The 21974-nt window shown below is 45.6% G+C and overlaps 1 protein-coding gene across 2 annotated transcripts in view; it reads left to right on the plus strand.

Annotated features, from left to right (window-relative positions):
• Positions 1-6315: 6315 nt before the first annotated feature.
• The window catches only part of SLC22A4 (solute carrier family 22 member 4), a 61391-nt gene continuing 45732 nt past the window's right edge, over positions 6316-21974 (plus strand). The window contains exons 1-2 of one of the 2 annotated variants that reach the window (XM_054037924.1): positions 6316-8593; positions 10229-10294. In XM_054037924.1, the coding sequence (XP_053893899.1) occupies positions 8201-8593; positions 10229-10294 (459 nt within the window). In that variant the 5' untranslated portion in view covers positions 6316-8200. The remainder of the gene's footprint in view (positions 8594-10228; positions 10295-21974) is intronic. The other variant, XM_054037925.1, reaches the window with a different exon arrangement.

Genomic DNA, 21974 nt, shown 5'->3' on the forward strand with positions numbered 1-21974 from the left:
AATGTCATTAATATGTATGTATATGTCATCAATACGTACAAACATATCAGCCTATGGAGTAAGTGTACCCTGACATTTTGTGGGTGAGGACACCAAGTTTGGACATAAAAGGAGGGCCTGAGTGGTCAAGCTCTATAAGAGGGGTGACCCACCATTCCAAGGAAGCGTCTGAGCTTCTAAGTTCCAGTTTTCCTAAGCTTCTGAGTTCCAAAGCTACTACGTTTCTAAGCTTTACGGTTTCTAAGTTTCGAGCTTCAAGTTTCAGGCTTCTTTGTTTATGAGTCTATTATTCTGTTAGTTCTTAACCTCCCACTCAAGAATTGAAGAACCTGGACCTGAACTCTTTTGGCATTCCAGAAGCGCGGCTGGTCCTTTGTCTCTTATCATCGCGTCATCAAGGAAGGGTGTGAGTATATTAATCAAAGCTTTATAGTATATAATATCACACGTATCTTGTCTAGAACAATATTACTGCACTTGTATCTCTAATTATTTTACCATTTGATTACTATTTGATTATAATTGAATTTATCTCAATAAAAGTCTTTAAGGCTATATTTGTCTGATTCTGGGACAAGAACCTTATTATCTTCTGATTAGATGAATTGGCAAGCCTATAACCCATACTATCCAAATTAATAATATTAGCCTCCTAAAATCAGGCAACAACAGAGGCCTGCGATGGGCCCTACTCTGAGCCTGAAGGGGTTGTTGACTAATATATGCTGACTAACATATAAATATATATCATATTAATAATAGGTATTAGCCTCACAATATGTATATTACTGTGCATTAAGAACCAATAACATTAAGCACAAATATTGTAACAGTGATATAGCCTCAACTGGCCTATACCATAATCCTATTCACTTATGCTAAGTATCCCAAGTAACACCTTGCATTTGCTGAAGTGAACATTTGGCATAAACAAATAGGAAACTTGTCAAAATCAAGATATATTTGTTCTCTGTCTTAGTACAAGCCAGGGAAGTATCTTCACGGGTCAGTACCTGGAATGCTGGTATCCAAAACAAAGATAACCAAGGAACAGGACAACAAATTAGAGAATTGGAACAAACTGATCAACTGGATTTTAGTGCCATGTAATGAGATGTGTAATTTGTAAACTCATATAAATACCAACTGAAATGTGTAACTTGGGGAGCACACCTTCTGTGTAAAGTGCATGTAATATGGCTGCGCAGGACTGCTCTTTGGACACTGGTATTGTATAGAACTTTTTTTCCAGTACCCTAATAATAAACCTGACTGACATTGGTAATTTGGTCTCTTGAGTATATTTCATAATGGACCAAAGTGTGGTCAAGCAGTTGGCTATACAATTTATCAGCTGTGTTAGTAAGAGCCTGTGGGCTCAATATACCTGCTACACTTCCAGTATCAGACCTGAAGAGAGGAGTTTAAAGGGCTGAACAGTGGCTTAGTTAGGGCCTGATCAGGAAAGAGAGCAGCTCTCTGGCTCAGGGAGTTGCATAGGACTTCTGGCAGACAGAGCTTCTCAGAAGGAAGGTACATCTGCAACGGGGAGCCCAAGGCAGTTGGGAAAGAAAGCATCAGGCAGTGAGTCAGCCCAGGATTCTGTGCTCTGGTGGGTTTTTTAAAGTTTGTATAGCAGTGGTTCTTAACCAGGGGTATACGGATCCCAGGGTACAGGTCTTCCAGGAGGTACATCAACTCATCTAGATATTTGCCTAGTTTTACAACAGGCTACATAAAAAGCACTAGCGAAGTCAGTATAAACTAAAATTTCATACAGACAATGACTTGTTTATATTGCTCTATATACTATACACTGAAATGTAAGTAGAACATTTACATTCCAATCGATTTATTTTGTAATATGGTAAAAATGAGAAAGTACGCAATATTTCAGTAATAGTGTGCTATGACACTTTCGTATTTCTAGGTCTGATTTTGTAAGCAAGTAGTTTTTAAGTGAGGCAAAACTGGGGGTATGCAAGACAAATCTGTACCTGAAAGGGGTACAGTAGTCTGGAAAGGTTAGAGTCACTGTTGTATGTGGCTAAGGAAGGTTAGTATTGTACATTCTAATGGCAAAGTGCTGCTCTCTGATCTGGATATCCAATCTCCTGACTCCCGTTTCACATCCATGAACAGAATGTGCACAGGCAAGAAGAGCTGAACTCTGCTGTGTGCATCTGAGAGTAGAATTTGGCCCTAAGGATTTTTGTAAATACTCTGAGATTACTTTACTTCTCTCAGACCACTGTCAACTCCAGCTGTTCAGAAAGTGCTGAGAATATATGGTAAAAACAAACACATGGGTGGGGAAAAGGGTACGGGGACTTGGTGCACTCGTATTTCACTGATGTACACCCATTTGTGGTCAATCGCACATCTGCCAAGTGTCCTTAGATCTGTGTTGGAGGGAACTGTGCTATCTCTGAGTCTGTCTTTCAGAGGTGTCACTAACAGATTGTACCATTGCAGCTCCACCTTCTTCTGCTTTCTTCCTATTTCACCAACACTTTCTTGCACTCAGACAGCTCCATAGCTGTTTGAGCGCTTCCTTCCAAGTCTTTTTTTGCTGTTTTTGGCTTGTACCCTTTCATCTGCAGGTCTCAGATGCATCTAGAATGTTTTGTCAATTTATGTAGTGGCTCCTATACAGCATCTCACCTGCTAGTGCAAATGAATCAGGGGGTATCTGAGGCTTTGAAGGCACCAGGCTGCAAACAGCTACACTATTTTGGAGGAAAATGCAGACAACTAGGCAGTAAAATGAAGGAAGAAAACCCAAGTGAAGAAGAGGTGTCCGAAGGGGACCTTGTTTTCCTTGAGTGCTCCTTTAGCACCTCGATTATCCAATGGCCCCACTGACTGTTTGGCAGACTTCCTGCTTCTGATGTACTTAAAAATTTTTTGCTATTAGTTTTGTGTCCTTAGCTAGTTGCTCTTCAAATTCTTTTTTGGCCTACCTTATTATATCTTTACACATGACTTGCCAGAGGTTATGCCCTTTCCCTCACCCCTACTAACTAGGATTTGACTTCCAATTTTTAAAGGATGCCTTTTTGCTTCTGTGACACATGGCTAGAAAGGGTTAAACATCCTGCAAAATAAATTACCCTCAAAAGACATGTGGGGATAGAATGTTTGTTTTTTTGTGTACTTACATATGTCTGAGTAGGGTCCACAATGTAATCAACAGTCCCTGTCTAAGCTGTATTCTGATCATTCAGTGGTCAAAAGAAGATCCTAGCATTTAAATGAATTGTAAACATGGGAAATCTCGGTATTCATCTCTCTGTACTGTACTGTGAATGGTGGAGGAACAAGTGTGACATTCTATACCAGGGGTCGGCAACGTTTGGCACGCGGCTCGCCAGGGTAAGCACCCTAGCGGGCCAGGCCAGTTTATTTACCTGCTGACGTGGCAGGTTCGGCCGATCGCGGCCCCCACTGGCTGCGGTTTGCCGTCCCGGGCCAATGGGGGCGACGGGAAGCTGCGACCAGCACATCCCTCGGCCCGCGCCGCTTCCCGCTGCCCCCATTGGACCGGGACAGCGAACCGCGGCGAGTGGGGGCCGCGATCGGCCGAACCTGCCGCGTCAGCAGGTAAATAAACTGGCCTGGCCTGCTAGGGTGCTTACCCTGGCGAGCCGCGTGCCAAACGTTGCCGACCCCGGTTCTATACCTTGAGGCAGTGTACTGTAACCCCCATATTCCTCATTTTCATATAATCGTGATCTTACATATAAAGCATGCCTTGTAAGGTATCAGGAGAAAGGTTATGATTTGCTGAAAGTCATTTCTCTATCCATATATGTGTATCATTAATGCATATGAAGTTATGAGAATTGTTGTATGGTTGTCACTAAAACATACTGTAATTTGGGGAGTCAGCCAGATATTAGCTCCCCAAAAGCAACAGCAAGGAAAGTAACCAACGCCCGGCCAGGGTGTCAAACAACCAATCAACAGCCATTGTCCAGCAAGGGAGCTTACAGTGCAATGACTCACCTGCATGAGGCCATACCAGGGGAATTGCTCAACCTGGCCTGGAGACACTCAGCAATGCCCCCCAGACATGCCTGGACTTGTGCTCCCCAAGCACATGGACTGAGGGTATAAAACAGACAGAGTGGACACATACTGGGCCTGTCTCCTGCCCCCACCTTCGCTGCAAGCAACTAAGACACTGAAGCCTGGTCTACACTGGGGCGGGGGGCAGTGGGGGAGATCAATCTAATACGCGTATAACGTAGCTGAAGTTGACGTACTTAAACCTACTTACCGCAGTGTCTTCACTGCAGTGAGTCGACTGCTGCCGCTCCCCCGTCGACTCCGCCTGCGCCTCTCGTGGCGGTGGAGTACAGAAGTCGACGGGAGAGCGCTCGGGGATCGATTTATCACGTCTAGACTAGACACAATAAATCGACCCCTGCTGGATCGATCGCTGACCGCCAATCCGGCGGGTAGTGTAGATATACCCTAAGAAGAAGAGAAGACTCCAACAGAGGAGATTGGCCCAGGTTTAAGGAACAAACCTGTATATTAAGGTCTGCAGTATCCAGGGGGGTGAGAAAAACTGCTTAATCTAGATGTTAATTAGTCTCTAATGTTAGTCTCTAATAGGAGACTGCGTGCTTATGTTTTATTTTATTTTATTTTGGTAACCACTCTGACTTTTTGCCTATCACTTAAAAATCTACCTTTTATAATCAATACATTTGTTTAATTGTTTATCTTTACCAGTGAGTTTGTATGAAGTGTGGGACAAATCTGCTCAGGTTGGCAAAGGCTGGTGTATGTCCACTTTCCATGTTGAAGTAGTGAACCAATTAATAAATTTGCACTGCCCATCTTGAGCAGTGCGAGACAGTATATTCCTGGGGTACAGTGCTGGGAACTGGGGGGATTTGGCTGGTGCCTCTCTCTGTGTGATTCATGAGTGGCTCTGGGAGCATTCATGCAATCTAGCTGGGTGTGGGGCTCCACATGCTGTTGTGCTGAGTGATCACAGCTCCTGGAGGGATTGCTGCTGGTCACTAGCAAGGCATGTGAGAAACAGCCCAGGCTGGGGAGAGTTCAGGGGGCACAGTCTCAGGTTGCATTCTGGTCCCAGGCTGCACCCAGGGGGATCCCATCACAAGCAAATTGCTTTATATTAATTCTATAGCTAAGTACAGGTGATGGACCTCCTTCAAATTCATCCTAATTACCTTTTGAAGTCCAGCTTGTCAAAAGACATGAAATTGTATAAAGGATCCTTGGGTTCTGATTCTGTCATCTCAGATCTGCTTAGGCTTCATCAGGGGAAGTTTGAGTCGCAAGACTGAGGGCCCAGTTATGCTGGTCCACCCTGAATATGAGATTTGGACATTGGACTATAACCTATGAACTATTTCTGAAAGAACTCTTTACAACTACAAAGCTCACCATCTCTGCTATGAATCTGAACCTCAATGAATCAAACTCATGTCTGTATATATATTGATCTTTTAACCATACTCTCTCTCTTTTGTTTTTTAATAAAGTTTAGTTTAGTTAATAAGAATTGGCTGTAGCGTGTATTTGGGTAAGATCTGAAACATTCATTAACCTGGGAGGTAATGTGTCTGATCCTTTGGGATTGGTGGAACCTTTTCTTTTGTATAACAGAAATTTTCATATTTGACGTGGGTAGCTGGATAGAGGCCTAAGGCTGGATCACTTTAAGGGAACTATGTTGTTTGCACTTCTGAGTAACCAGTAAGGTAATAAAGAAGCTGTTTTATGTTGGCTTGGTAAATCTAAGTATTGGAATAGCCACCAGCTTTTTGGGGATCGTCTACCACATTCTTTGCAGTTCACCCTAATTGAGTGACCACAGCTGGCTCCCCACTAGGATCCCCGTCACAGCTTCTAACTTTTTTAAAAGTCTCTTTTACTCTGTTTAGCCCTGGTGGCATTTTTGGTCCTCTTAATGTTTTTTTGATTTGATGTATACATTTAGTTTGAGCCTCTATTATGGTGTTTTAAATACTCCCCATGCATTTTGCAGGTATTTCACCTTTGCGACTGTTCTTTTTAATTAGCTTCCTCATTTTAGTGTAGTTCCCTTTTGAAGTTAAATGCTACTGTGGTGGGTTTCTTTGGCATTTTTCCCTCAGAAGAATGTTAAATTTAATTACAATATGGTCGCTTGTACTGTGCAGTTTATCTGTCTTCAGCTCTTGGACCACAGTCTGTGTTCCACCTAGGACTAAATCAGGAATTGCCTCCCCTTATGGGTTTCAGGACAGGCTGCTCCAAGAAGTAGTCATTAATGGTGTTTAGAAATTTTATTTCTGCATCCCATCCTGAGGTGACATGTGTCCAGTCAATATGAGGATAGTTGAAATCCCCCATTATTAAAGTATTTTCTGCCTTTGTTTCCTCTGAACCCCAATGGAGCAAGCTCAAGGAACTCAGTCAGAGCTCAGAGTTCCCATTCTATAGACGGAGAGGCTAACCACCCCAACCTGGATGATGAGATTCTGCCCTTCAGAGAGTATATTACCCCATCTATCCCATAGAGGTGCTGCAGAGGGGCTAGGTCCTTGACAAGGGCAGAAAGGATCTCCTTCTGGTTAAGGCAAAGGAGCAGGAGAGGCAACTGGGCTGAGTTTGTGGCATCTGTAAAGTAGGGATGAGGATAAGGGGATGTAGAGGTGGTTGCAAAGCTAAATTAAAGGGATGTTTGCAGAGAGAGCGGAGATCAGAGGCCTAGGGCTATGTAAGTGAAAAGCACTATAAATAAAAACAGCCACTGACCTTATAAAAATTCAGCACAGATTTTTTTAATCTATTTAAGGGGAAATGAAATCTAAGCTCCCTCTCAAAGCTCTCACAGATCTCCAGTACTGTTTGCGGCTATTGCTACTGCCTGCCAGACCAGCACTTCCAGCTTCACTTTCTCTTCCTGGCCTTATGGGAGGCAGAGAGAAAGAGAGAGTCTCCTATACACCTTTGATATCTTGCTGTGACAATCTGAACGATTTGAGTTTTCATAAACAATTCCAAGGGAGCTTTTAAAGATGTCACTGAATGGCACACGGCAAATCTCCCTACAATGGAGAGGCTTTAAAAACAGCCTTAAAGTGAATCCAAATGGAGGGACCCTGCCTTGTTCTCCAGGAGGCAGCCTTGTGAAACCAGGACAATCTGTGCAGGGGCATCAGCATCGTCTGCAGCTGCAGGAGGGGGTTCAGCCTACTTCTGGCCGAGCTGTAAGGAGGCTCCCACTAAGTCCTGCCTCCCAAAGTACTTCAGAGGAGCAGTTTTGTTGCCTTTGCAATGCAGCAGCTGGAAGACAGCATCAACCCCGTGTCCTGGGGGAAGTGGAAGTACAGATACCATGGGATTCCCTTACTACCCACGGCCCACCCCTTCCCCTACCCTAGTGGTGTCTCCACTTTGCTGCAGCTCCCCTCAGCCTGCCCTAGAGGACTCCCTTCACTCCCACTCCCTGCAGCTCCCACCCTGCCTGCCCTAGAGGCAGGGTTTAATTTCTAATGAAAAAAGTGGGGTAACTCAAGCAACTTTTTTACTGTCCCCATAACCGATGCAGCATGCCCAGAGGTGCTGGGGCTAGGAACTGCCAAGCCTAGAGGTGCTGGGGCTTAGCCCCGGCACAAATTAAGCGCTGTCTAAAGGCCTCCCCCGCTGCCTGCCTTAGAGGGGTCCCCCACCTAGGGTGACCAGACAGCAAGTGTGAAAAATCAGGACAGGGGATGGGGGGGGGGTAATAGGCGCTTATATAAGAAAAAGACCCACCAATCAGGACTGTCCCTATAAAATCAGGACACCTGGTCACCCTACCCCCCACCCCAGCTGCCTCTCCGGCATCTCCAGCGCCCCGTGCTTGGCTTCCCCCCTGTCCCTGCCCTGGGGCCGGGCCGGACGACACAGGTGGAGGAGGAAGCGCCCACGTGGAGAGGCCCAGCCTTGCTGCGCGGGGGTCGGGAGAAGCAGCGGGAGGGCGATGGCTCCGGGCAGAGGGTTATCTAAGCCGAGGCGGTGCCCAAGCCGCGGCCGTACGGGAGAGGAGGAGCCAGCCGGGGAGACCCCACCTCCGCAGAGGTGACAGGCGAAGCCGGGTGCGGAGGGCGCCGCGCCTCATGTCCAGACGGTGCCGTGCGTGCAGTGAGCGGAGCTGCCGGGGGCCGCTCTGCCCGCGCCCGCTGCCGGCATGCGGGATTACGACGAGCTGATCTCCTTCCTGGGCGAGTGGGGCCCCTTCCAGCGCCTCATCTTCTTCCTGCTCAGCGCCAGCATCGTCCCCAATGGCTTCAACGGCATGTCCGCCGTCTTCCTGGCCGGCGCCCCCGAGCACCGCTGCCGGGTGCCCCCCGGCGCCAACCTGAGCCGCGAGTGGCTCAACGCCAGCATCCCCCGCGAGGTGCAGGGCGGCCGGGAGGGGCCCAGCAGGTGCCGCCGCTACCGCCTGGAGTCGCTGGCCAATTTCTCCGCGCTGGGGCTGCAGCCCGGCAGGGATGTGGATCTGAGTCAGTTGGAGCAGGAGAAGTGCCTGGACGGCTGGGAGTACAGCCGGGAGCTCTACCTCTCCACCATCGTCACCGAGGTGCGCCCGGGCGGGGGGCTGGCCAGGCGGGGGTGTGGGTGCTGGAACAGGGGGAGGTGGGCGGGCGGCCCTGTGCCCACCCATGTTGTGTAACGCGCTTGCCTAAGGCAGCTGATGTGCCGCTCCGCATCCGCTCTCCTGCCCCGTAGCCCTGCCTGCCTTTCCGGCCGGGTCTCTCCCAGGCTGGCTTGGCCGGGGTGCGATCTCATCCCTGCGCCTTAGCTCTGCCGAAACGGGTTTCAGCATCCATAGGGTTGCGCCTCGCAGCGCCATTGTTTTTAGCGGTGAGTTTAAAATCTGGTGCAAGCGGTCTCCTGCCCTTCCACGCGGCCTTGGACACGTGCAGACTGTGGGAGTGGGAGGGAGCGCGCGCGCGCACACACACACACACGGCAGCACTACAAAGCAACAGCGACACACACACACACGCGGCAGCACTACAAAGCAACAGCGGTCACGCCAGGGAAGTTGCTAGGGGGCGGCACAGAGATCCGCAGCGTGCAAACTGCTGCCAACTTCCTTCCTTCCCCATCCCCAGGCCGGCACTGTGCTGATTTGTGGTCTGTAGTCACTGACTGATCACTGTTGATTGACATTTTAATGCCTTTTATTTCAATTAAAATGCACGCCCTAGTGTTTTGGTCTACAACAGAAGGAGCGTGAGCCGTGTTGTGTAGCATCCTAGCGTTGCAATAGTTAAAGGTGTCAAGTATCAGAGGGGTAGCCGTGTTAGTCTGGATCTGTAAAAAGCGACAAGGAGTCCTGTGGCACCTTATAGACTAATAGACGTATTGGAGCATAAGCTTTCGTGGGTGAATACCCACTTCGTCAGACGTCTGTTAGACTATAAGGTGCCACAGGACTCCTTGTCGATAGTTAAAGGTGTCATTCAAGGGGTGTTTTCATTTAAAAAAAAAAGTTTTCTTCTTCCTCCCCAGGATTTTATAACTTGGTCCCAAAATATTAGTTTGGAGCTAAAATTGGGTTTTATGAGATTACAATCTAGAGTAAAGCCAGACATAATGGTCTTCAGTTACCCAAACACAGACTGTTTTGAAGATCTCATCAGGACTTGGTTTGGAATAAAACATAATATAATAATCTCGACGCCACAAGCAATTGTTTCTTGGAACAGGCGATTCTGGAGGCTTCTTCTGATTATTCAGTCTTATTATTAGTCCAGAGTGAAATGCTGTGAAAGCATTTTAATTGTCCTCTTTCCGTTCCTCCAGCCACTTTACTCTGGAAGCCTAGCAAGTGTTTTAATTTCTTGATATTATTGGTTGTGTTGTTATTCAGATCACTCCTTTCGCTGCCTTAAACTTCAGAAGATAAAACAGAAATCTAGGGTGAAATCCTGTTCCCGCTGAAGTCAATGATACTTTTGCTAATGGCTTCAGTAGGGCCAGGATTTCATTTCATTGTTTACTGAACACTATGACTCATAAACAAGTCTTATGACATTGGTTCTTGAGAAACCTTATGAAACCCACAGACCAACTGGATATTTTTCCTATGGATTGTCATAAATTGTTTTTTCGTGGAAAACAAAAAGCAGCTAGGAATGGAATATTCAGAGCTTCTAGTGTAGATGAAAGAAGTTTATGTTGGCTCTCATGTTTTAATCCACTTTAGCAGACTATACTTTGGAGCTACCATGATATGAGGATGACACGGAGTGGGCTATGGAGAGTCATGCTGGTAGGTGTTGTAGGTTCTTAAAGAAACCCTATCAACTTGAAAATCACACTTGCCTCAAAAATTTGTACCCATTATGTTTATGAATAAGACCCAGTCTTTGATTTCTATATGGCTTTACATCGGGGCGGGCAAACTTTTTGGCCTGAGGGCCACATCGGGTTTCCGAAATTGTATGGAGGGCTGGTTAGGGGAGGTTGTGCCTCCCCAAACAGCCAGGTGTGGCCCAGCCCCTGCCCCCTATCCATCCCCGGCCTGCTTCTCGCCCCTTGATGCCCCCCCCAGGACCCCAGCCCCATCCACCCCTCCCTGTCCCCTGACCGCCCCCGGATCCCCTGTCCCTGACTGTCCCCCACTGCCCCATCCAACCCCTCCTCTCATTCCTGACGGCCCCTCTGGGACCCCTGCCCCATCCAACCACCCCTTCTCCCTGACCGCCCACAGAACCCCTGCCCCTGACTGCCCCTCGCCACCCCATCCAACCCCCCCTCTCCTTCCTGATTGCCCCCGTGGCATCCCTGCACCCATTCAACCCCCCTGTTCCCTGCCTGGAGCACTGGTGGCTGGCGGCGCTACAGCCGTGCTGCCCGGCTGGAGCCAGCCATGCCACTGTGCAGCACAGAGCACCGGGTCAGGCTGCAGCTCTGCAGCCCCACCGCCCAGAGCATTGTGACGGCGGCGCAGTGAGCTGAGGCTGCGGGGCAGGGGAACAGCAGGGGAGGGGCCGGGGGCTAGCCTCCCGGGCCAGGAGCTCAGGGGCCGGGCAGAAGAGTCCCGCGGGCTGTAGTTTGCCCACCTCTGCTTTACGTGGACACAGAGGATTGCCCATGCACAGTCAGTTGCAGGGTAGAAAATTATTTATTTTCCCCCAATCTGATTACTTGCGCATCTGATAGCACTTTAGCTGGTGTAAATCTGGCTGTGTATAGTCAATGTTGCTGTTTTCCCTCTATATCACATCAGCTTCTGCCTTGCCGTAAAGACTATGAATATCAGCGGGGTAGCAGGAAATCTTTTAAAAGTTTTTTTTTTTTAAAGGATTTTACAAAACAAAAACAAATAACCACAACACCCAAAACCAAGATATACTACTGAAAGAGAACTTTATTAGAAATTGTTTTTTTGTGGGTGGGAAGACTATGATATCCCTTTAAAGTTGTAGCTTCTGGCGTTGCTAAGTTGGTTCGGTGTTTCTAGTCTGTGTGTTGCCTTAGTTTACTTGTCATCTGCCCCTCGCTTCATCCACATATCCATGTTGACATGCTCTCTCGAGGTTCAAAAGGTTTGGCACTGATATAGGAAGGCTTTAAAGAAACTTCTTTATTTGGCATTGGTTTACAGCAATTGCCCGGAAGCCTTTGGCTTTCCTGACCTGATTTGGTGGCCAGTTCTGAGTCTAGCTGACTCGAAGTCAAAATCTTTATTCGGGCACTATATAATGTTACAGTTCATTTCAAAATATTTCCATTATGGGAAACAGACAGCAGAGTATTTTTAAATTGGATCTGCCCCTCCCTTTTGCCTCTTTAAAATGTAAAAAGAGGAACTGAAATAATTTTTTAAAGACTTTTTCGGATTATCTTTTGTGTTTAGAAAGTACAAGAATTTGAAGTTTGGTCCTCATTGCCTTTGCTGGAGGAGGTTTTGGGGGTCTCTGCTGTGACTGTGAGCTCACATGGCTTAAGTGAGAAGGCTCTGTGCCAAATATGTGGCAAAAACTCTTTCTCCATAATGTCTATTAGATGAAATAGGTGTTAACAGATACACTACAGCTAATGGCTTACTGGTTTTACAATAGCACCCAGAAGACCAAAACAGATTGGGCTCCTACTTGGATTGGATAAGTGAACAATGCATAAGTGAACAAGCTGACTAAAACCCCTTCCTCTGTTAAACACTCAGCTTTCGTTCTCTTGGTTGTTGTGATGTTGTAATTTCACTAGTCATCTGGGCTGAGATCATCAGGTATTTAAGCACCTAGCTAGCTCCTATTGAAATCAATGGGAGTTACACAAATACCTTTTGAGCTCGGCCCTAATTGCAATAATCCTTCAGGCTAGATGAGACCTGCATTTCCAGTGTGTGGGTTGTTTTTTAAAGCAAAAAGTTTTTATTTTTGGGGGGAAGGGGAAAAAAAGGACACAAGTCTAATTCTTTTCCTTTGCAGGTCAGTTATGAAAAGGCACTTTCCATCTTGGTAGACCTTCAGACTGACTTAAGTCAATCATTAATTCCCATTCTCAAGTATACAGTATGTGTAGTTATCTTGAAACGTTGTTTATGTAAAAGCTTAGTGCCTGAATGAGCCAAACAGACTTTGGTTGTTCTGGTGTGAGCACTGCCAACTTCTGGAAGGAGAGCCACTTGGTCAGTCCCCCATCCTGCATCATGGGTTAGTCAGTACCGCATAAATCTATCATCTGTCACTTTGTAATGAAAACCTTTTCTGAGTGGAGAACGCTAACAGGCATTGTGGTCACTAGCTTAACACTTCCTGCAAGTATCATGTAGTATGGTTTTACTAGGAAAATCACTTGAAGTGCTGGCAATGCTGAAGCAGTCTTCCTCTTATTTAGGGCAGGAGAAGGAGCACTGTAATGAGAGCCAGTCTCCTTGCAGTGCCAGACAGCTATCCACTTCCCTCAACTTGTTAGTTTTCAACACGCATGTCAACATTGGGTTAGGAAGAACACTGTGAAATATGATGACAGGAAATCTGGCATCAAAGCGTTCTCAGTACTGTCAGTGTCATTACAAAAAAAGTTATTTGTTTATCATCTAGTGGGAGTGCTACTAGTGTCACATAGGCATTTATTTAGGTTTTCCAGGTGTCATGAGACAATGGTAAAGGACAGTCACTCTCTCTAACACTGATCAAGGAACTTTATTAAATGGTAAGGAAACAGATTTCTCCCTAAAGCTACTTTGCGTGTCTCTCAGCTTTTCTCAGCCTCTTTCTTATTAGCTTCCTGTTACCAAGTTAAAGAAACAGTATGCATATCTTCATACCTGCCAGTGGTGGTGGTAAGGTTGGAGTCTTGCTACTCCAAAATGTGATTGACTTCAGCATCAGCAATGGTCCTTTCTGCTAATTGGAGGGATGGAGAGTATTACACTTGCTAATTTGAGCCAATATGCTTTTTCTGTCCAGACTAGTATTAGATGGGGAAAAAACCTCCACCCTTAGAATTTACACTGCAAGATTTGCCCAGTTGATCCTACACTTAGACTTGCTTTGACAAATCAGAGTAGAGTGGGTGCAAGAAAGGTTTTACAAGTTTTCTTTTCAAGTTTTTTTTGACAGTTCAATTTATTTGTGAAAGCCTATTTGTTCCTTTGGCTGCCTTTTAATATTGAAAAGCGTCAGACGTGGTTTACCGTGATCCAGTTTCTGAACTAATGACAAGTTCCAAATCTGCTATTGGAAGTGGAGAACTACAATGCTAGAGTTTGTCTACACTGGCAATTTACAACGCTGCAACTTTCTGGCTCAGGGGTGTGAAAAAACACCCCGCTGAGCGCAGCAAGTTTCAGTGCTGTAAAGCGCTGGTGTGGACAGTACACCAGCTGTGGGAGCTGTGCTCCCAGCACTGGTAGCTACGCCCCTCGTGGCGGTGGTTTTTTTAGAGCACTGGGAGAGCTCTCTTCCGCGCTGTGCCGCGACCACACAAGGCACGTTAAAGCCCTGCTAGTGTAGACTAGCCCTTAGTCTAGCAGGAGAGAAGTTGCAGTACTATCCCTCCGCTAAGTTGTTGCCAGATGACAGTACCATAGGGTCTAATGCAGCATAGTGATTCAGATGATATAGTCGTATAGCAGTTTAGGGGAGAGGGAGGCGGGGGTGCTACAGGGATATAGAGACACAAAAGTAATTCTGTGTGAGATCTGGTAAGTATGCTTCTGAGTTGTATATATTGTACAGTGAAAAATCAATTCCATGAATGTAATGAGAAACACAACATTAATTCAGATAAATAGAGCTGCTGTTAGGCAATGAAATCTAAGCTCCTGTACGTTAATAATAAACACCAGTTCAGTGAGGTTCAGTTAACTGAAGTCACTTTGTAATTTAATTGTATAATATGGATGCTATTAAATTGTTTGGCGTTCAGTTATACATTTTTTTCATGTAAAAGAAAAAAAGGCTCACTAAACCCTGGATATCGGACTAGCCATAACTGAAATTTTAAACTAAAATCTTAATTAATTTTCTTTCCCTGCTAAATCCTCCTTGAAAAGAGAACATCCCACAGATTTCCTGAATCTGCCCAAATCTTTGAGTGACAGCAGATTTCACATGAGATTGTCTGCTTATCATTCACCTTCTTATGTTGCACGTCTTGCAGGGGAAGAATGTTGAGGATCTGTTCTGCTTATGTACCTGGTCAGTGTTCAGCCACTGGCGAATCCAGGATTTGGGATATTCTTATGCATATGATCTTGTTTCTAGGCATTGTGCTTCATATGACTAATCCTAATTGATTGATTGATTCCTTGGCTTTTCCTTCTGGCTACTCAGAGCAAGTCTACACTACAAAATTAAGTCTATTTAAGTTACGTAAACATACAGCCACTGGAGTAATTGAATCGGTTTTACAGGCATGTGCATTCTCACCTGGAGCACTTGCACCGATTTAACTGCCAGTGTAGGGCCTTGTAGGATTGATTCTGAAAGGCATAGGGTTACCATATTTTGTGCCTCCTAATGGAGGACACTCCCGGGGGCTCCGGCCCCGCCCCCGCCCCCGCCCCAACTCCGCCCCCTCCCAAAGTCTCCGCCCCCTCCCCTGCTTGAAGCCTGAAGCAGGTAAGGGGGAGTGTGGGGGGGAGGAGGCGCGGCCCAGGCTGGCCCCCGGCGGCTCCAGCCTGGGTCGGCTCGGGCCCTGGCCGACCACCCCCGGCTCCCAGCCCCGCGGGCCCGGCTCCCAGCCCCGCGGGCCCGGCCCCCGGCCCGGCTCCCCGCCCCGCGGGCCCGGCTCCCCGCCCCGCGGGCCCGGCTCCCCGGGCCCGGACCGGCCCCCGGCCCCGCGCCCAGTCCGGCCCGGCACTGCGACCCTGGCCCGGCTCCCGGCCTGGCACCATGCCCCCGGCCCCGCACAAAGAGGCCCCGGCCGAGCCTCCCGATTTTCCCGGACATGCCCGGCTTTTGGGGATTTCCCCCCGGACGGGGATTTGAGCCCCCAAAAGCCGGACATGTCCGGGAAAATCCGGACGTATGGTAACCCTAGAAAGGCAGCAACAGTCAATGTAAGGATGCAGTGTTTATACTGACACTGTGTCGACCTAATTACATCGACTTAAGTGCTACACCATTTGTGGAGGTGGAGTTATTAAGTCAGTGTAGTGGCCAAGTTACATAGGTGGGAACTACATTTTAGTGTAGTGCTTTACAACATAACTCTGTAGTGTAGACCAGGCCTCAGTCTCCTCCCTGTTTTCTGTACTTTACACAGACTGTTCTCCTACCTAGCACTCCATAAAACTGTGCAGTAGAATCTGTATGTGTAGGGGCACTACCTAGTTATGGATGAATAAGTTAACTTCAGCTCAGATTCCTACATTCCCTTGCACCAGTGCAATGGAGAAGGCCTATATATTGTCTGCTTGGGAGAGTAGAAAGGAGAATACTGTTGCCCCTTTGGCTGCAGTTAGCCAATATTTGGGATCTTGCAGGATAGTTTCTGTTAGGAGAATTGCACAATATGGGTCAGGTATATTCTTTGTTGCAATCCTGTTTATTTACAAAGAAGATACAGAGTCTTGTTTTCCTGAACACAGTAGTAATAAACAGCAAGCAATTTCCTTACTCAGAAATCTCCAACACTGCCTTCCCAGTGTGTTCTGTGCCCAAGGAGCTCTGTCTCCTTCCCCTCTGTTAGGGTCATTCTCACAACTGTTTCTCTTCCTGTCTGCTGGCTTTTGGTGTTCTCTCTCTCACGCCCCCCACCCCTACCTTGCAGGGAATTCCCCAGCCCACTGGCTTAGCTTCTGATCTGCCTTGCCATGCAGCCTGGGCCATTGCCTTGCATAGTGGCTTCTTTGTTGTTTTCAGCTATCTCACTACATAAAGGAGATTAATTGCTCCTTCCCTTGAACCTGAAAAAAGGGTGCTTAGCAAACCAGCTTGCAGGCCTCTGTTCTGTAGACCACAGATCCACTTGATGACTGCTATTTACACCTTCCAGCAAAACAACCCCCCTCCCCAGCTCTGCCCATCCTGCCAGTGAATTTTAAAATGGTGAAACCCCAAATGAATTGTCCCAGACAGAAATACAGTAATTTAACAAATTAATATTTATACAAAGCTTAATTGTTTACACTGTGTCTTTCTGTCAGGATATATCCTATCACCAACCCAAATCAGTTTTTCTCCCATCCAAATCTACATGGAGTTTTCTTCTTCCTGTCTGAGCTCTTTTAGCCAGATGCGGAGGGCCACTTTCAGTGGGCTTGTGAGGAGTGTCCAGCAGCAACTTTGGTATGGCGTTGCAGTGTGGCTGCTCATACCTGGGTTAGGCTAACCCAGGTGCTCAGACTTGGGTGCCAATCATCCAAGTTAACTCTACAGGGAAGACATTCCCATAGTCTTTGGAGATCAATGCCACCACTTTGAATTGATTCTGGGAACAAATAGGAAGTCAGTATATGTTTTGGAGAGCTGTTCTAATAGGTGTATCCTAGCTAACATTACTGAACAGGTAGCGTTAGGCTTGTCAATGCTAGGGTTTTTGGGGCAAGAATTCCCCATTATTGCTAATGCTGATGCAGCTAAAAACGTTAGTGCCCCTTACTGTAAAACACTTTAGTTCTCGGACTGTGCTGAGGAGAGCACTGCTTCTTTGAAATTAGTTATCAACTTGCTTTTTAATATTGACTTCACTATGATGTGCATAATTCCCAGCTGTGCATCATTGAAATGGGAACTTTTGCTCAGCATAAAATAATTACACCAATCTAATGTGCAGCAGTGGCCAGAGTTGAAAATCCTCCGAATAAAAAGCTGAATAGAAACCACTACAGTTCTAATGTACCTGCAGAGACTACCCGCTCAGCTGACTTTTCTCAGTGATGCTTTTGAAATAGATTTCATGAGATCTACCCAATGCTGGCAGCTGGCAGTATGGCTAAGAGTACAATATCTAATGCTGTCAGCTTTGTGGTTTAGATGGGATAATCTCACTAGTATATTTAGTACATTTGGTGCAATACATGTGAAATTTATGAACTACAGACTTTATACAGTCATGAGAACCAGTGACTATTTTTGAGTTTCCCTGGAGCTGCGCGCTATTGATCTCCATTCTTATTCTCGGATATGAGATTCGCATTCCTGAGATTTATAGGCTCAGCCTTTTAAACAAGGTTTCAAACATCATTTATTTGTTATGAACTAGGTGGATTTCAAGTCACTTTTAGTGTAGTTTCCTGCTAAGTATTATGGTTTCTGTACTATGTGATGCTAGGTAGAGTCCTGTAGCACAATGGAACACTGAAGAAAATGAAGCAGTAATTTCGGATAGAGTACCAGAATAAAGTGTTGTGTGTGGGAAAGCCGGTTGGATAATCTCCTAAAAGGGCACTATCACTTTCAGCAATGAAACTGATCTCTGCTATTATTTTGGAGAAGTAATTGGTTTGCAAATCTGTGAATCCTAAGTTGTCACCTATTACCAGCAGCAGACAAAATTCACTATTCTGCATGCCCTTGCTAGCTTGTAGTAATCAAGTTGAGGTATTTGGCTGTCGTGGATGTAGTCTCTTGCCTAAATAGTTTTTGCTGCTGAAAGTAAAAGCATCTTCCTTCCAAGTTTACCAAGACTTTGCCCCTGGATGTGTTTGGTCAGGAATTCTGCAGAATGACTTGGTTAATGAATAATTTATTCAGTTAAGATATTTCAGAAGGTGTGTTTATAGTTAATCTACAAAAGGGCTAAACTATAATTAATTACTGCAATCCATTTTGTGTGGCTGATAGTAAATTGACTTTATTTGCAATAATCAAGTCGGCTTCCTGTTTAAAAGTTGCAGGATTGAGCCCAATAGAGGAGTAAAAGGATCTGGTTTATCCATGGAAACCTTGGATGATGCTGGGGAAAAAAGGAAAAATAATTGGCTAGTTTAAAAACTTTAAAATCAAGAGTTTGGTTTAGAAAATGTAGTACAAACCTCACATTTTTGTTGTCTCTCCTTTTTTCCATGATTGGTGACGGGACTCCGTAAGATGCACCAGTTGGACAGATACTAATATCTCAAAACAACTACTGTCACATTTTAGTAAATGAAGTTCTGTTGACGGTTAATAATAGTATAATTATTGTACTCCATAGAGAAAAGTAGGATTAACACTTACAACCCTCTCCTAGATTCTAGAATGTAGGCGTTCAATAGACAAGAAAAGTACTATAGATTAATATACTGGGTGCCAATAAGAGAGAGAATTTAAATCTCCATTGAATAACAGTAGATAGCTAATTGTATGAGTGTGAAAAGAGTCAGGTTTCACACACTTAAAAATAGAATCCTTCTACTCACTGACAGTTCAGTCCCCTTTGCCATCTCTGCTTAAACTGACAATGGGAGTCAGAAATGGTGATAGTCTTCGCGTTGAGGATACCTGTCCATTAAGAATTGTACTGAATTCAGTTGACAAAGACCATTAAGCAGCCAGCCAATCAGAATAAATTTTGGTTATATCAGCTGGACCAAATCTGATCTATTGCTCTAGATGTGAAATATTGCATTGCCTATTTCTTGAGCCATCCAATATGACTTGCATAAGGACTTAGCTATGTGTCTCCCATAACATTAACAGGAATACTTTGGCTAACTCAACATGTTTGGGTTGACTCTACTACAGTGGTACGCAAACTTTTCCACTTGCCTCCGCCTCTACCATTCCTGGAATTTGTTGTGCCCCTCCTCCAGTTGTGCCCCATTGCCACCCTTACTTCTCCGCTGCTGCTGGCAGCAGCGTTGCCTTCAGAGCTGGGCAGCCGGAGAGCTGGCATGGGAGGACTATTTTTTTTTTTTTTAATCCTGCTCCCATCCCACGCTGAAAAACCCACTCCCATCCATTGTGTGTTAAACTTTTATACCGCTACTGCAGTTATGACAGTGGGTTCTGTGGAACCTGTGGGCTCCTGCAGGACCCTCTGCCTTAATAGTAGGCGCAGGATAAAAAGTTCAGAGTGGGTATTATGGGATAAAAATAGAGAGAGTATTGCGGGGTATTCTGTATGAAAATAAATGTTGTGGATTTTTTCACCCTCTAAATCATTTGAAAATTAGGCTAACGGTCTGAACAATTCACCATTGAGATTTCAGCTGAAGCTATCCTCTAACTACAGTACATCTGAATAGATTTTATTTACTTTTTCAAACATTGACTCAGCATTATATTTCATGCTCTACCTGCTGCATTATCGAAGGACAAGTTCCTGTAAAGGGATGGATTTAAATGTGATTTATATTATGTTGTACAAGATAATATTGCTTTGATCTGATGCTTAATCAGCCTAGATGTATGGCAAAATGATCTAATCTGAAATCAATATTTGTGATCTCTGGACTCACAAGCAGTTCTGGCAAACACATCTGATCAAGGTTGTTTATTTCAACATATGCTGTGACAAAAACATACTCAATTGTCACTTGCCTGGGATGAAATTCATTATGAATGTTCTAAAAAAAACCTTGCGCTATCGGGTTGATATAAGCTTAAACTGAAGATCAATAGAAATGTTTCCACGGTGGCTCAGTTTAAAGGTCCAATCAAAACAAATTCCAGAATAAATAGTGAACACTAAACTAGCTCTGTAGCTTATTAAATCAGAAGGCATTTTAAAGTGTTTTTAATGTGTGAAATGAGTTGACTTTTTTTTTAACTTGACAGCATTTTTTAGATACAGAAACGCAACAAGCCTTGCACTAGAGCAATGCAGGTACAATGAAAACTTTCACAAATGTGGGATCATGCTGCCCGCAAGCCTGTGACCCCCTACCTGCCTCCCCACCCTGTTTTAAACCAGGAACCTCATCTCAAATGTAAATGACTCTTTTCTTGTTGAGCTCTTGTGGTGAGAGTCTGTATGCCAAAGAACTGGTGTAGGGCCCAGAAAACTCTGTTCCTGCCACTTCATTCAGGTAGGGTGTGTGTGTGTGTGTGTGTGTGTGTGTGTAGGGGGGATTGCGCTCTTTCAGAGCTTCTGTTCCTCCTCCCCTCTCCCCCCAGTATGTGTATATCCAGGGCACCGTGATAGCATTGTTTTTGCAGTAGCTGTACTGGTCACTGCTCCTGGATCTCCATTCAGAAGAGTAAGATAAGGTTGCATTTCTCAGCATTTATTGTACTAACTTATTTTCCCCACAGCTTTGTGGAGAAGGAAGCTATGATGCCTCTGATATCAACTGTGCCAGCCACCCCACCCTCTTTGGAAAAATGTAGAGCCCAACCCCCTAGAAAGCCCTGGTGGAGGAACTTCTGCAGGGTTCTATGAAGGAGATAATGCTGTGGAGCTCTTGCTCTCTAACCCCCCTTCCACATCCGTTACACCACGCCCTGTTTGTGGAATCAGTGGGGGACTATCGGGCCCTGGAAAATAACCTGTTGTCTGAAACTAGAAATATTTACAGTTCTTGTTGTAGTAGTGCGTGGCTCTCTCAATGCCGTCGCTGCAATCATCACTTGAACAAACCTGTAACAAAGCTCCATAACCAATGTTCTGACTAAATGCTTTTCCCCCCAGTGAAAATGAAGTTGCTATAAATCCCATTAATTTAGAAAAAAAATCAGAAAGGTTTTGTGAAGGGGGGGAAGAGGGAGAGACTAGTAGTAAATATTTTATATTATGATAAGGTCTCAGTCCAGGTCTGGGCCCCATTGTGCTGGGCGCTATGCAGACATAGCAAAGACAGTCTCTGCCCAAGTTGGCTTCAAATCTAAAACCCCTGACTGATGAAGAGGTAGGTTATGGGGATCCAATGATACAAGCATATAGTCAGGAAACATTTGGGTGCTTGTCAGCCTCTTTGAATCTTTCCTGTCTTCCTCACAGCTCTCTGGCCTGCTCTGACCCTGTAAATGTGTCTCAATCTCCATTGTTTCTGTGTGGTCACAATAGCCAAAAATGACTAGTGGTCTTTGGGTGCCCAACTTAGGCTCCCCCTCTGGTTGTCTTGATTTGCATTGGTGGGTGATCAACCCTTTCTGAAAATTAGGCTCCTTTAAGGTGTCTCATGTTGGGTGTCCAAAAATACCCCCCACCTCCTGGGGTGTCTGTGTCAACCATTGTGCTGCACCCAGCTGTCACCAAACTCCGACTTGTCTGCTCTGTGGTCACATGTCTCAGAGTGCATTGTAGGTCTGATAGAACCGGGGGCGGGGGAGGGGGGCGAAATTAAATTGGGGCCAAATAGGGAGGCAGCTAGAGGCCTTACAGAAACCATATTGAAGGGATAGCAAGGTTCCTTATCCTGACTTCTATGAAGTCAGTTGTAATTTTGCCCGTCCCTAGAAGAGAGGAGGTGATTTCATTTTTTTTCTTTTTTGCTGTCTATAAACTATGCTTCTGGGTAGCGAGCCGTCGCTGTCTAATTAATATACTATGCCTAGAAGTGCCCTATATCCAGGCCAGGCAGAAAAACAAGTGTGGGCAAATTAGACCAAAGAATTTGAAATCACTGC

Source organism: Malaclemys terrapin, chromosome 8 (assembly GCF_027887155.1).
Source record: "Malaclemys terrapin pileata isolate rMalTer1 chromosome 8, rMalTer1.hap1, whole genome shotgun sequence".
Lineage (NCBI taxonomy): Eukaryota > Metazoa > Chordata > Testudines > Emydidae > Malaclemys > Malaclemys terrapin.